Here is a 15,652-nt window from a genome sequence, read left to right as displayed (position 1 = left end):
CGCTATCATGAAATGTGTACATTTCCTTGAGTTTTGTACCATTTTTATCGTATGTTTTACTTAAGGATTACATTTCCATAACAAGGGCTTGTGTTATGAAAGTAGGACAGATCTTAGGCAGGCATTAATATAAATCTTGCACCATTTAGAGCACTCGATGGACCATACCTCCCAGTGTTGCCGACAGCAGGAAATGGGTCCCATATTTCTTGATCAGATTGTCGATAATCAGTTGAATAGTTGGTCTCCGTCCCAGTAGCCGTATATTGCGGACAAATTCTGGAGTGAGTGGTAAAGGGGTGTCCAGGAAATCCCTGCGCTCCACCGCCAAGTTACTCACTTTCCACCGGCCGAATTCCCTGCAAAGCAGCGGGAGAGAGCAGGGATGGTCCTGTAAGTAAACAGCACTGTCACAAATAATTTGCTATTCCATGAATTAGGTACGACAGGAGGGTGAAGCTGCGGCGTTACCGTGGCGCCGCTTGACTGCATCGTTAACTTTAAGATCACAGAAGATGCTTTAAAACGACATGATTTTTGCAAGACAAATGCAGTTCTGAAAGAAACGCATTTATAAAAGTCAGATACAGATTTTTTAAAGGATCTTTTTAAATTTTCTAACATTTATCATATTTATCAATATTGACTCAATGTTATACTCTTAAACCTCATTACTGATGCCAATACAGTCCTTAGAACCGGATTCCAAGTCACTATTGACCATTATGACAATGTTCATTCATAAGTCAGTCTTAAGGTATACATGAAATGTATCCAGATGGGAACAGCTAATACTAAAATTTCCCGTACAGCTATTCAAACGCAAAAGCAAAATGAAAGAAAAACAACTTTCAAGTGAGATGAGTAGCAGTGCATTATGGTTGGAGCCCTACACCCTATGTAAAGCAAATAAACAAATAAACAAACAAAAATTAGCCAATAAACAAACAAACAAATCAATAGGAAATAATAATAATAATAATAATAATAATAATAATAAATCTCCATATTTTCATGTAACACATGTAACATTGCTAGTGATTTTTTTTTGGCCATTCAGAGGTCTCAGGCCTTCAACTTTTTCTTGTTCGGGCAGACACTTATATGTGAACAGGAAGCAGCCTGGCATTTCACGGGAGCCATTTTTGTCTAGAGATAACATGTGTGTGCTTTCAGAAGCCCTTTAAGCCATTGTACTGGAGCTATCCAGGTTTGACACCTGACTTACTGAGTTGTTGGGGAAATCAACAATAGAAAACTTTAGACTGTATAATTAGTAGCCTTTCAGTACACACGGTCTCTGCAGCTGATTCTAATTTTAGCATATGGAGACTGGAGCACGAATCGTGATGATTCACCTGTCAAAAAATTATGTCATTTCGTTTGACATGAAGCACCTTCCCAACAGGATTAATTTACTAATCTGAGTCAATAATCTTAGTGACTAATCAGAATATTGTTGATTTTAAAAGCTATCTTTCTAAAGTGCAAACATTGTCCCGTAATCTTTAAATTACACTGACAGGTTAGCATACACATGTAGCGGTGGTGGAAAATGGATGGATGGCTATATATATATATATATATTTACACACACACACATACTGTAGAAGAATGCTGAAATGTTCAGAAGTGTTGAAATGCAATGCAATGATGTAAATAACATGTGACATTATAAAGGATGAAGGATACACAACATTACGAAGGAACCCCTAAAATTGCGATGGCATATACTTTCGTTTGAACTCTGAATCTAGCCGGTTCCGTTTTCGTACCTTACTTTAAACCAGAATGTCTGTAGGACAGTGAAGTTTACAACGTATGGGTCTAAATATGTCATAAATGATTTGTATAATACTAGTATTCAGTAATTATAGACAACTTCCACCGATTATGCATATGTGTGGATAAAATGTATCTCATACAATTCACCCGGTAGCTGTTTTTGTATTTAGCCTTACACTGTAAATGAAAGGTAAATACATATGGAAATGCAGTCGATTTCCCTTTTACAGAAACACCAACGCAAATTATGTACTGTGGTGTGCAATAAAAACTTGTCAAGAATGATCAAATAGGTTGGGGCACCTTGTATGTACATGACGGATGATCCCCGAATGCCCTTTTGAAAGGATATATATCACATTAAATCAGGAATTATGAGGAATACCTCTGAATACAGGTGTCTGATTCAGTCACTCGGTGACGTATCTATAATTCAGGGTCATTTACAACGTGCAAAAGAAATTTAAATCTACTGTATTATCCGCATGTACATTTTTTCTTGTTATAACCAAAGCTGTCCTATGAGTATCTTTATATAAATAGAACAGCAGGAAAATAAAATATGGGAATGACAATCTCCGGCTCCAAAATTCCCCATCTGATTATTACAACATCATCATGGCTTTTTTTTCCCGAAGTCTACATCTTACACAAATACTGTAATTAATTAACTTTGCTCCTCCCCAGTAGTCCAACATCTGCTTACTGTAGCCTACAGTGTAATCTGCTACAGTCATAAAGCGAGCTGGGTGCAGGGGCCAGAGAGTGGGGGTTTGGATTCCATGTTGGTGAGCAGGTGGTTGTCAGTTCAAATCCCCTGGTCAGTCGGGTGTTTTCGCTGAGGGTGTTCTGGCACTTCTTCTGATTATTTTTTTTTTTCCCACTCACTCTTTTGCACCTCGTAATAGTACGCTGCCCTAGGCGATTGCCTATGTTGCCTACAGGGCAAGCCGGCCCTGATTTCACCGCTGGGCCCTTCAGCAAGACCCTTTACAGGCCAATTGCGCCAGCGACTGGCTGACCCTGCATTCTCAAAATATACATACAGGCTACTGATTAAGCAGAACAGCAAAGGTAACAGGCTACAACTAGAGAGGCCAGCTGGGATGTGCCTCACTGGGACCAAAGGACTTACAATATACAGAGAAGGAGCCAGCTGGCTACAAGCACAGGGCTGATTAGCTACAACCGGCCGGACTGGCTACAACCGGCCGGACTGGCTACAACCGGCCGGACTGGCTACAACCGGCCGGACTGGCTACAACCGCACAGCCAGCTGGCTTTGGTCACGGGGGCGGATCAGCTAAAACCATGCGGCTGACAAGTGACAAGCTGAGGACTTATGAAATACAACCAGAGGGCAGACAGGAGAGAACTACAGGATGTGGGACCCAAAGGACCGACACCACAGGACCAGTTTGCTGCTATCTGCTGGTTAATAAGCTTCTGAGATCTGGGTTTGTTTTATCTGAACACAGACTGGACAGAGCGCTGAAGGTAATTTATGCCCCAGTGAATACTGACTCCTGGCTCTTATTCGTAAAGCATTCCTCACATTTCTATAGGATTAGGAAGGGAAAAGCATTATGCAAAAGCCTTATATTATCATTATGTGTCTCCCACAATGCTGTTCCTTATCTAGGCCCTTTTCTTTTGCAAAGGATTTCTTTTTTTAATACTTTTTATACTCATTTCCCTATTTTAAATGTCCCTATTATGTTTTCCATTATTTGACATTTCATAAGACAATTGTTAATTTCCTGCATGGTAGGGATGTATATAATTTTTGAAAACATATGCATATGCTAAAACTAGTTATATTTACTATTTCATATTTTACATATTTTTATATTTTACATATTTCTGGCAGCCAGAAGTTAATTTCTTTAGACCAGCAATATATAAATTAAATTCATACACTGTATAAATGCAGTAGTGAATTATTAATAATCTAGTTGTCCCTAATTGTGCTACTATCTGGTATTCTCTGGGAGATAAACTGACAGCCAGACAGGCAAAAGCTTTGTGATTCAATTCTCACCAGAAGTATCACGGTAACATAAGTAATGTTGCTACATCGTGTAAAGTCATTAATAATTATGTTGTGGTACATTTCCCCAGCAACTTATGCGTAATAACATTATAAATCTATAAAAGCTACAATGAAAATCTAAATTTTTCTATGAGTCAGCCTTTCTGCATAGGAAATCTTTCAGCATGCCAAAAGGCATTTTTCCTCTGAATACGCATATGGATATTTTTCTGGGTGCTGGTGTATGTTTACATTTCACTATACAGAACTGTTTCTACAAAACCGCTCTGCACTTTAGTTTGTGCAGTGCAATGAATTTGCTTAATTGTCCCGCTCCAAAGCCTGTCATAGCCAGGCGAAAATGCCATGCTTCCCAATGACCTTAATTTCATTTTGAAACACTAGATATTTACAGAATACTGCTGTTATAATCTTTCTGTTTTCAGGCAACAATTTCAAGAAAATGCCAGTGCTGTTTAGCCTCCATTTCAGAAACATTCCCAAAGAGATAAGAATTGAGAATGTCTGAAGATGCACAGTCATGCACAGCATCAATGCGTTGCAATGTATATCCTAGAAGCAAAAGCACACACACAGCTGAAGGATGCACATCTACACAGAGAAACACACACACACAGATGAAGAATGCACATCGACACAAAGAAACATACACATCTGAAGGATGCACATCTACACAGAAACACACACACAGCTGAAGGATGCACATCTACAAAGAGAAACACACACACACAGCTGAAGGATGCACATCTACACAGAAACACATACACAGCTGAAGGATGCACATCTACACAGAGAAACACGCACACAGCTGAAGGATGCACATCTACACAGAGAAACACATACACATCTGAAGGATGCACATCTACACAGAGAAACACGCACACAGCTGAAGGATGCACATCTACACAGAGAAATACACACACAAACACACACAAAAAAACAAGCACACACCTCCACAAAAACAGTTTAAAAAGGAGGAAAAATAATACAAAAACATGAAGGCACTCCACACTCCAGCAGGGTAAACTAAGTGCATATTCACTTAAATTTCCGTCACTGTCTCTGCTGTTATCTTTATTTTCAGTACAGTCCCTTTACTCCAGGCTGATTGTCTACATATAAAACCACACAGCTTAAAGCTTTGTCTGAAAAGCTTAAATCCATGCATCCCTCCATAAGTCCATCCATCTCTCCATCCATCCATCCATCCATTCGCCTTCCAACTGCTAATCCAGGACAGTCATATGGATCCCAGAAACAATGACGTCCAGACATTCAAATTCATGAAAACAGTCCATAAAAAATTGTCGCATAATGTTCAAAAACCGCAATACATGCTGCTTAGCTGATACTGTAAGTTCATTACTTACATATCGTATAAATGCAGTACAGCAGATTATCAATAATCTGGTAATCTATAATCATACTTCCACATGGTGTCCCATTTCCTGTGAACCCTGGATTACCGCTATCATATGATTTTTACACAATTAGCTTTTGTGAGACGTACAAGCGGTGGTCACTGCTTGCAGTGAATCAGCGGGCACAGACACGTACGCAGACTACATTCACGAGCACAGGCAGCTGACATCTCCGATGTCCACACTCCACAGTGTCTAAATTTTAGCAGGACAATTTTACCCAACAGGCCGAAAACAGCACCTCTCACCAATGACACTCAACCGTCAAAAAAAAAAAACAAATCCCTATTTCCTATGGAGAGCTCATTAAAATTCTTTGAAATTCAATCAAGGGGAAAAGTGGAAAATTGTAAGAGGAGCAATTCAGCGTACTGTCATTAAGGAGACAACGCAGCTGCATAACGAAGTAACGGGAGGGAAGACGTCTAGTAATTCATCTTCCTTGTGTCATCAGGGATCATTACACATATGGGAGCTTTACCGCTGATGGCGCGCTGGTTATGGAAATAACGTTGTCACTTTTAATCTCTCCGAGTCTGTTTGTTTGAAATTTGTTTATCATCACCGGGGGAATTGCAAGTATGAAAAGTATGAAGAGTGACCCCAACTTGTCAAGTATGGGTCACATATAGCACTCTGGGATAACATCTTGATTATTACATCAACCATACATTTTTTTTCACGTTTAGCAAGTTATCTTTATACATGAGAAGCATGCCGAAGGCAACAAAGGGAGTTTCCACAGTTACAATGACATATTTCCTAAAAATTGAACAATTGAAGTCAATAATATTCGTCAAGGGATTCAGCTACCTTCGATGCCTAACCACCGCCAAGTGACATTACTATATTAAGGGACATAACAATAATGAGAAGAAATGGATATAAAAAATTCAACAGTCACTAACCAGCTGGATAAAATACAGGTCAATATCAGACATGAATAGTAAATAACCCTCAACAATACAACTCCAGAAAAATCAATTACGTGGACATTATGGTTATATAAAACAGTACTTACCTAAAAGGGAAGATATTCTTTGTACAAGAAAACCCTTGTTTGCAGTCTTACTTCTAATCCAGTCACCCTGCAGACCAACCTTAGCGCTTTTGCATTTTCAATGAACGAACGATCGCCCAGGGATTCGTATAAATGGAGGACTTCAAAGAAAATAGCAATCAAGAACGCACTCTGCCTGTCAAGTAGTATGGTAAACATAAAGGCATAGTAAAGCCCAAAGCCCAGCAAGCCCACCTTGTCAAAAGATGATTCAATGAAACATTGATGCAATGATTGAACGGAATATTGATACAATATTTTGCAAAAAGTAGGTTTCGTAAATCTGTGCCCTAAATTATAGAAAAGAAACAAGCATACGCAAGGAGGACCATTCTCTTTGACATCCTTCCTCTTTGAATGCTCCCACACCCCTGGGATCCTGCCGAACCCCCCAATCCCCCCCCCTTACCTATAGATCTTGTATCTGGTGGAGAACCCCTGGCGGCTCCTGTCCACGAAGTCGGTGTACTCCTGGGAGTGGTGGAAGGGGCCCTTGTCTGAGAGGAGCCAGTCGAGGGGCCCCCGGGCCTGCTGCTCGGGGGCGCTGGCGGCAGCTGCGACGCAGCAGTGGAGGCTCAGTGACAGGAGCCCCCATAAAGCCATCAGAGAGCGAGAGAGCTGCCTGGCGCCAGCCCCGTGCCGCTGAATCACACCTCCACTAAGGACCCAGGATCTTCATTCCTTCCTCTCCCCCTCCGAACCTGGTGGGGCGACAACACACACAGACACACGCGCGCACACACAAACACAGGACACGGAGATCAGTGATCCGTCGGATTCCTGTTTTCACTTAATAGCATCATGCACGCATCGCGCCTCTGTAGCAGAGCAATGGCTGCGCTCACACATCGCTACAAAGAGCATATAGTTCTTTATTTTTAATGCTCATACATATGCAGCACAATACTGAATGCTGCTGTGTCGTTTTGAGCTGGGCATTATAAGGCCTAAGCTTTTACCAGCATCGCCAGTTTAACTGGCAGCATAAAATAGCTGCTGTTAACTGGAATGGGGGGTGGATCCCTTCACTAGGACTGTGGGCCTTGATGGGAAGGTTGATGGTTGAAATCCTGTGATTTCCCTGTTGGGCCCTTGAGGAAGGTTCTTACCCCAGTTACTCCAGGGACCTTCTGGTCCTGCTTTCTGTGCTTTGGATAAAAGGGTCTGGTAAATAAATAAACATAGCAACAGAATGTTTTCCGCATGGAAATCCCATGATAGGAGTGGTTTTTCAATCTACAAACAAGATCTCATTGTTGCACTCTAAAGAGTGCTCAAACTGTCAAGCGGAAATATCGCATGTGAAAAACTAGATCAAGAAAGTCGCCATTACCATGAACTGTGTAATGTGTAATTTCGAGATTTTCGCTATTTTAGGATAGAGTAATCACGTCCTTCAGATTACCTTTCGGTTACACCAATCAATCCCTGATGCCATGATGCCATGATCCCTGATGCCAAGCTGCTGTTTCATTAGTATCACTTCTACCTTCTTCCATTTTTGAAAGCAAATATCAGGCAGCTTACAACTAAAACTCTCTTTACGATGTTACTATGATGGCACTCAATGTCAGTTTCATCCTTTTTTTTTTGCCAAAACGAGCAACTAGCTAGTGATTTCAGGATTTAACTGAATGTCACCCATCGAGCTTTGAGGTCATGGCATGATTCATAATTTTTTTTCTCATCCTTAGAGTCGTGAGGAGTAATTTTTTTTTGTTTAAAATTGCAGTGCATGAAAGGTCATACTGGCATAAACTGCATCCATGGATGCTTTGCCTTTCAGAGAGGAGAAAAGCGTAAAAAAAATACCACAAGGTGAAACATTTGTGCAGTAACGGACTCAGATGGCATGGACATAGCCACAGAGATGCAGTTCCAAACCCACATCTTCACCCTATGTGGAAGGAGCTATAGTCAGATGTGTTACAGGTACTGCAACAGTATATTACTACATTTTTATATTTAGCAGAATGCTTTAATCCAAAGCAACATACAATTGAGAGAGCAGGGTCAACCAGGGTCAACAACTGGGGTTAAGGGCTTTGCACAAGCACCCAGCAATGAGATCACTCAGCCCACCATGGGATCTGAACCGCTGACCTTCTGATCAAAGGTAGACAGTCCTAACCCACAGAATGACATATGGCCCCTAATATGCTATACAGCAAATGTAACACGCAGACAATGTAGAAAAAAGCCAATTCAATTTATTACATGCTTTAACCTTCAATTATTACGTGAGCTGAGGGTTTTGTATGAGTTGACCTGCGTGCCTCATCCCGGAATGGTTTCCACTGGCTTCCACTCTATGACTTTAACTGTGAAAGCAGCTTTTGAAAATTGCTAGCTGTACATAAAGGCATATATAGTACTCTACTTCAATGTACATAGTCAGTACTATGTTAATTATAAAGTACAAAAATAACCATAAAGGCAGAAAAAATGCTATCGTAAACATTGTTTTTTGTGGAAGGCAAAGTATGTACAGTACTAATCAAATATTAATTGCTATCAGTGACAGCTTCTGCATTTTGACATGCAAAGATGCATTTGTAATTCACAGCCCTTTTGGTAGAGTTCATAGCTCTTGATATGTAAATATCCCAAATTATACTAGGAAGATGACTTTTGTGTGTGCTTAGCTTGATAGCCAGAGTTATATTATAAGGAAAGGGTTTATTTTATCTTAGACTTGGTGTCTGCATTAGTCAGCATTTCTGCATGCATGCAGTTATTACATTAACCATATATGACAGTGAAATAAGACAGGCATACATCGCACATGTACTTTTTCAAAACTGTAGCTTTTTATAAATGGGGATTAAAATGCTTCAGAAGTTTTGTATCATCATATCTCACTTTAGCACACTATACGCATCTGGTAAGATTCTCAATGTAGAAACAAGAATGAAATATCTTAATAGAAACAGGTACGAGGACATGGAGACTAGCTACACAGAGTTACGTGAGTTACTATAGTTTTAAATGAATTGTCATTTTTTACCATTGCACAACTCTAATATAAAGCGTATCATACATCATAAAGCATATCAGCACTCATAAGAATAGCATTGCAGTTGAGGTTTCAAAAACATTATTTTAACAATATTATCTTAGAGGACCTTTATTATGCAACCCAGAGTTTTGAACCAAATAAAGCATCTAGAAGAATCGTTTTTAAAATCGTTTCGCCAAATAGAAACATTTGGGGTTATATATCTGTCGCAACTGAATCATAGTGAAGACAGACCTAGTACTGAGACATGAACAATCCCCTTGAGGTGGAACACAGACACGGTATTGTAGTGTGGTGAGGAGCTTGGTATAGGTAGCTAACTCCGGCCTTTTATCTAGTGGATTAGCATAACCCTAAAAGACTCTGAAGCCTGAGGAAATGCAGTAGAAATAAATGAAGTGATACGTATTGTTTCTATTCCCTGTCTGACTGAGCGTCACAGATCTGGGCTGATAGTGGGAAGTAGTCTATACTACAGTACTTTGTAAGATATACAAATATATAACAAAATGTAATAAGTAAAATATTTACATAATTCAATCAACTTCAAAATCTGACTTTGATGCGTAGCACAATAAAATATTAATTAATCAATAAAACGTGTTCAGCTAGATGTTACTCTATAATTGACATGCAAAATTAACTAAATATGTGCATATCCACGCATCTTCAAACCTCTTTTGCGAGTCAGGGCTGCGGGGAGAGCCTATCCCAAGCAATATAGGGCAAAAGCTTGGGGACACCGTGGGTGCAATGTCAGTATAAATGCATGCTTATAATTACTGTGATTAGCTGCAGAAACAAAGTAATTGTGTCATATTAACCCCATCATAAACATCGGGACTGAATAGACAAGGGGATTCCTTCTGAGATATTTATTTAACTGGTCTATTAGAAAATAAAAGAAATTTACAGTTAAGCACATTCTAGCACAGTGTGAAGCAAGTTAAGGTAAAAATGAGTATCACATGTTGGCCAATCATCACAGTGCATGCGTTCTAATAAAGTTATGCGATGAATGATTTTGTGACAATCACCCTTATTATTATATTATGTTCTGTAATATATAATCTACTATGCAAAACTCTTAGGTGATGAAAGAAAACCATTTTTAAGTGAACTTTATGTTGCTTTTGACATGACATCATATCTGTCAAGGTGTGTTGGCTTCCCCATTTCAAAACCTCTCTAAAAGAGGTAACTATTCAATACGCCGATGTATTTGTGGACTCAACCACCTCCATACTATGTTTGGCTAATCAGTACCTCATAAAATTATTTCAGTAATTAAGTTAAAGAACACGTGGAATGGCTGAGGTGCCCCAGAGAGGAGATTTGGGAACCTGGTGTTCATGTCGCCAATGGCATAGGAGAGAGTTTGATATTGTGGGGGCACAACTTAATAATTTAAATGTAACAGTCTGTTTTTTGAAGGTTACAAGAGAAGGCAAATTAAATATTGGGGGATACATGCCCCCCCCCCCCCCCCATTCCTGCTCCCCTGCTTCTATCCATTGATGAAATTCTTCTTATTTTTTATTGTTGCTATTCATTTGCATATTTTCTACAAATATTCTCTTACTACCCAGATGAATAGCTTTAAAATTTTCTCTGAATGCCTAAGATTTTTGCACAGTGATCTGTATTAAAGAAGTCATGCTATACTTAATGCTGCATGTTAGATCAGCAGTTTTGAAATTTATCTTGGCCTGAAAGACATCTATCCTTTGAGAAGGTACCATCCTGGTTCCTTCTCAAAGGATGCAAGACAACCTTTACTCAAAGCCATCCCAAAAACCGACTTCAAATATAAAGAACTGATAAACATCACATCCTTCCTTTAGTGCTGAGTGATGGGATTTTTGGCCCTAATTAACCCAGTCTGCATCTGTCGTCGAATACTCAGCGTTACCTTTCTCCAGTGTTAGAATGTGAATGTCCGTGGGTCATAATTTTTACCAGAAAAAAAAGAACAGCCTTCAGCTTTGCTTGACCGTATCTATTTTAATTTGTCTATCATTTGGAGAGCTGTTGTTTCAGGAACACACAGCATAAAAGTAACCGGCTGGACACGAAAAAACGATGCAATTTGGCAAGTCTGTGCTGGCAGTTAGGATACCATTTGGTTAAAGAATCTGTTGGGCAAAACATTGTAGGAGAAAATGTCATCTCTGTTTTCTTGCTTAAAATTAAATTTGCATGCTCCTGTTCGAAGCCGCATTCAGAAAGATAAGATTTTTGGGTAAAATACGTAATATGTTAAATGATAAATACAAGTAATTTCATATTTCATTACAATCAGTTTGAAGAAGGACCTCATACCTTAAATCAGTGGAGGTAATTTGTCCTGTTCTGAAGCACTGTCACTTCTCAGCTAATGGAGTAATTGCGCTTGTGAACATGAAAGTCTAAGCAATATTATACAGCTTCAGGTATGAGAATTGGGGACTATATGAGGCATGTCTATTCTGCATATCTGACATTTTGATTAGGCATTTAATGTCAGGCCTTCTCTATAACACATAGAAAAAAAACCCAAACAAGAAGAAAAAAATACTTGTTTTTAATATTACTTGCAATGGAATCTGGCATCACTAATTGATCTGTGTGATCATTTATTTGAATATCAAGTGCACCCCCCCGCTAAAGCATGAAAAGACAAGACCAGCGAAAAGTAGCTATTCTTGAAAATACAATCAGTTTTTAGCTTAAAGTGTGAATAAGCCCATATGAGGGAAACCATGAGTTAAATGGCCATAAAACAGACCAAGGGGTTCAATTTTTAAGAGGGAGCATGTACATTGAAATATATACGTTATACAGTGTATGTATATTAAACTTGCCTATTTTAACAAGAGTATGCATTGGATTAAAAAAAAAACTATTATTATAAACACAGATTGACCAATCCTATCACTAACCGATTATTTTCCTATGCAGGTGATAAAATTCTCTGTTACCTTCTAAATGGCTCTATTGACAAAAGACCAGCTGGCTCATCTCAGCTGTGCTATTTGCTTGACTGTATGATGCAAAGAACTTGTTTCCCATCACCTTTACATTTCGTTTTATGGCTGACATCTTTGTTTTTTCAAGATTTGAAGCAATAGATCCCTCTGCACTCTGTGACCCCCCCCCCAAATATAAAATGTGTTATATGTAAAGCGATCTGGCAGTGACCTTATCTTCATAATGTAATTGCAGCTGGACATTCCGTGTGAGAGCTTCTTACACCACGAGCCACTGCATCCCGAACTATTTTTATTCATTTTTGATCTTAAAAAAAAAAAGGTTCATGCTTGACTTGTTAACCAGGATTTATTAAATGCCAATTTACCAGGAGGTTATTTTAAGAAGAGATCCGATCCAAAGTGTATCTGGCAGTCGTTTGAAGTGAAGGGACATTTCTCAGGCACTGATTAGACTTGATCTGCAGCTAAATCCAAGTGAGGGGGCTGCACTACTGACTGCAGAAAGACACGTTATAAAATGAGAAACGTTATAAAGAGTAAATGATACAACTAACAGCATATGCTTAAAAATCACAAGACACAATGATTCTTTTTTTTTTTGCATTTGCTGGTCTAGCCTATACCATTTATTACAGGTAGCAGGACCGGCAAAGCATGCAGCCCTTTTCTCTCTTTTGTGTGCCTGATAGTGATTAACCATGATAACGGGCATCTGGGCAACACAAACGCAGTGCAATGTCGGTGGGTGGTTGCCACATTCAGAAACTCAGTGTTCAGCACCCACTGGAACTCCAATCTGATAGCTTGTCTGCCTACCTACAGTACTGTATGTCAGAGGGATACAGTGCGATCCACAGAGCACAATGTAGCTGCTTAAACAAAAAAAATTACAGCACTGTAACACCCAGCAGGGGCAAAATCCAAAGACAGTCTCTATACCATTTATGTTTATTCCTATTTTTTGTCAGTTAATGTGATTTTTATATTGTCAGAGTAAGTATTCAATAACTTCAGGCTTTAATCTGAATTTCAATAGCGATTTGCAGCCACAAGCCTTTGCACATTAATCCCATAAACGCCTGAACATGTAATCTGTACTATTCAATTATCTGAACTATTTGGTATGGATTAGATTTCAGACTTAGAATCAATGCATGTAGAAAAATGCAAGGCAATATAAGCAGCACTGGAATAATGCGATGTCTGGGAAGCTTTGCCTCTTTAATCCCGCACATGGAGAAGAGTAATGACCCTCCTGTTTTATATCCCTTCATAATGGATACGGCAAGTGCAACAGTGACCCTGTTGTGGGCAATAAACAGGGACATTATCACTCTACAGTAAAATCCTGGCAGCTTTTTGGCTGCGCTGGCTTAGTGGGCTGCTTAGACTCGCAGCACATCGTGGTCCTGCATCCCGTCTATCACTGCAACAAACCCCACAGCCGCCTAACTGGCACCCAGTTCATCACTTCTGCAGCTTCCTGTACGCAACTTGGCAGCACCGATAACGCACCCGTTAAACCTGATTGGAAAGAAACCTGACCAGGATAGCGCCAATTTACCCTCACTACTATATAATCATGTGTCATCAACTCAGATTATTAAATCTACAGGTTCTTTTGTTCAACAAGTGCACATCGTAATGTTTTTTATGATCTATGTGTAATGGTAGTAATTACTAAGTCACGGGAAAATTCAAGATTGTTTTACCCCCCAAACTGACCTTTCTATTCATAAGTAACGGCTATACATCATACAAAGTGTGTAGTAACATTAAGATCCACGATCTATATAGAAATGCATGCATTCCTGCAGAAAGTATCCAGTATTATGTGCGTGTGCCTGGTTGTCCGAATACGTTTTACGTGTCGTACGGAACAACTTCATAATAAATCTAGTGTTCCCTAGTAGAAATATCCCACAAATCAGTTAAAAACCACATTGGCTAGTTGGATTAATTGACAGACACATGAGAAGCGGCATCGTCCCTCGGGTGGCTGCGGCCGTATGACGGTGACAGACCGAGGAGCGAATTAACGACTCCGGGCTGCAATAAAGCGCAGGGCGACCCGCAAGTTTACATATATACCGATACCAGAATACTTTCTAATTAAGCACATATTCATTTCGTGAATATATGAGAGCGCATGCCAACCTACCACGGATAATTTTCTTCAGATAGATGTGCACTGAAGAGAAAACGTGGTGTAATTCGTTTGAGAGGATCCCATTTATACTGCACGGTCAATTGATCTTCTGTTCAGTTGGTGCAAAAAAGCGAAAACTTCCGTCTGTAGACACGGGGTTAAAAGAACAGCCGCAGTAAGCACTAAACTCCATTTAAAACCGGCCAGTCTAATTAAAATACGCCAAAACCAAATCCTTTCTATTGCTCTGGTCCACTAAGGAAGTTCGGGAGAAGATGTTTCCACTATGCACCAAAATACCGAGGAAATCCCGGCATAAATTAGCGTTCCCGAAAGAAAAAGCGATGACCTTCTCAGAATAAAGACTTAATTTAAACGATCCGCCACTCAGAGAGTAAGGAGAGAGGAAGACACAAAGACCAAGGAATTGTGCAATGATGTATCCCCAGCTGCAAAAAATAAAAAAGACGGCAAAGGGAGGTAACTTAACAGCAACGGAATGCGACTCCGTGAGGCAGTGTTCGAGTCCCAGAGCAGCTTCCTCATATATTCCCTTTATAAAGTCACGACCACCTTGCTTGGCATGACCCTCCTACTCCGCATCACCATCTGAGCTGGTCGCGCTGCCAGCTTTCCGCGAAGATGGGATGGCAGACGTACAGAGGCGCTTTGCTGTGCTGCCTCCCCTTTACACGGTCACATGGCCAAAGCACAAATAGTCCTTTATAATTGCGTTCAGAATGATGCCATTCAGACGACGCAGGCATGCACTGTAGTGCATGTTACAAGTGAGTTATTTTTTAAGAACGTCTTTGCACTATATATATATATATATATATATATATATATATATATATATATATATATATATATATATATATGTGTGTGTGCATTGGCACACATATGTGTTTGTGGATTATGTGTTGAGATTACATTGTGGGGACAAAACATCCCCCATGATGTAATAAAAACCTTTTTCAAGTCCCCACAAAGATCTGTGGATGCAATCAAAAATGCCAAAAATCTTGTATTTTGTTTAGTTAATTATGGTTATGGTTAGGGCTGGGTAGGGGTTAAGGTCGTTATGCTGGAGTTTTCCCCATAGAAATGAATGGAGAGTCCCCACAAAGATATAATTACAAACCTGTGTGTGTGTGTGTGTGTGTGTGTGTGTATGTGTGCGTGTGTCAAAT

General features: G+C 39.7%; 1 protein-coding gene across 1 annotated transcript in view; it reads right to left on the bottom strand.

The window, feature by feature from the left end:
* LOC111834948 (BMP/retinoic acid-inducible neural-specific protein 3-like) overlaps window positions 1-15,141 on the bottom strand; it is a 29,022-nt gene extending 13,881 nt beyond the window's left edge. Inside the window, exons 1-3 of the mRNA XM_023794809.2 lie at window positions 14,472-15,141; window positions 6,729-7,020; window positions 169-359 (exon numbers count right to left, since the gene is read on the bottom strand). Coding sequence (XP_023650577.1) covers window positions 169-359; window positions 6,729-6,922 — 385 coding nt within the window. The 5' untranslated portion in view covers window positions 6,923-7,020; window positions 14,472-15,141. The remainder of the gene's footprint in view (window positions 1-168; window positions 360-6,728; window positions 7,021-14,471) is intronic.
* Window positions 15,142-15,652: the final 511 nt, after the last annotated feature.

Source organism: Paramormyrops kingsleyae, chromosome 15, assembly GCF_048594095.1.
Source record: "Paramormyrops kingsleyae isolate MSU_618 chromosome 15, PKINGS_0.4, whole genome shotgun sequence".
Taxonomy (NCBI): domain Eukaryota; kingdom Metazoa; phylum Chordata; class Actinopteri; order Osteoglossiformes; family Mormyridae; genus Paramormyrops; species Paramormyrops kingsleyae.
The sequence above is the reverse complement of the archived record's forward strand: the minus strand, read 5'-3'. Positions and strand labels throughout refer to the sequence as shown.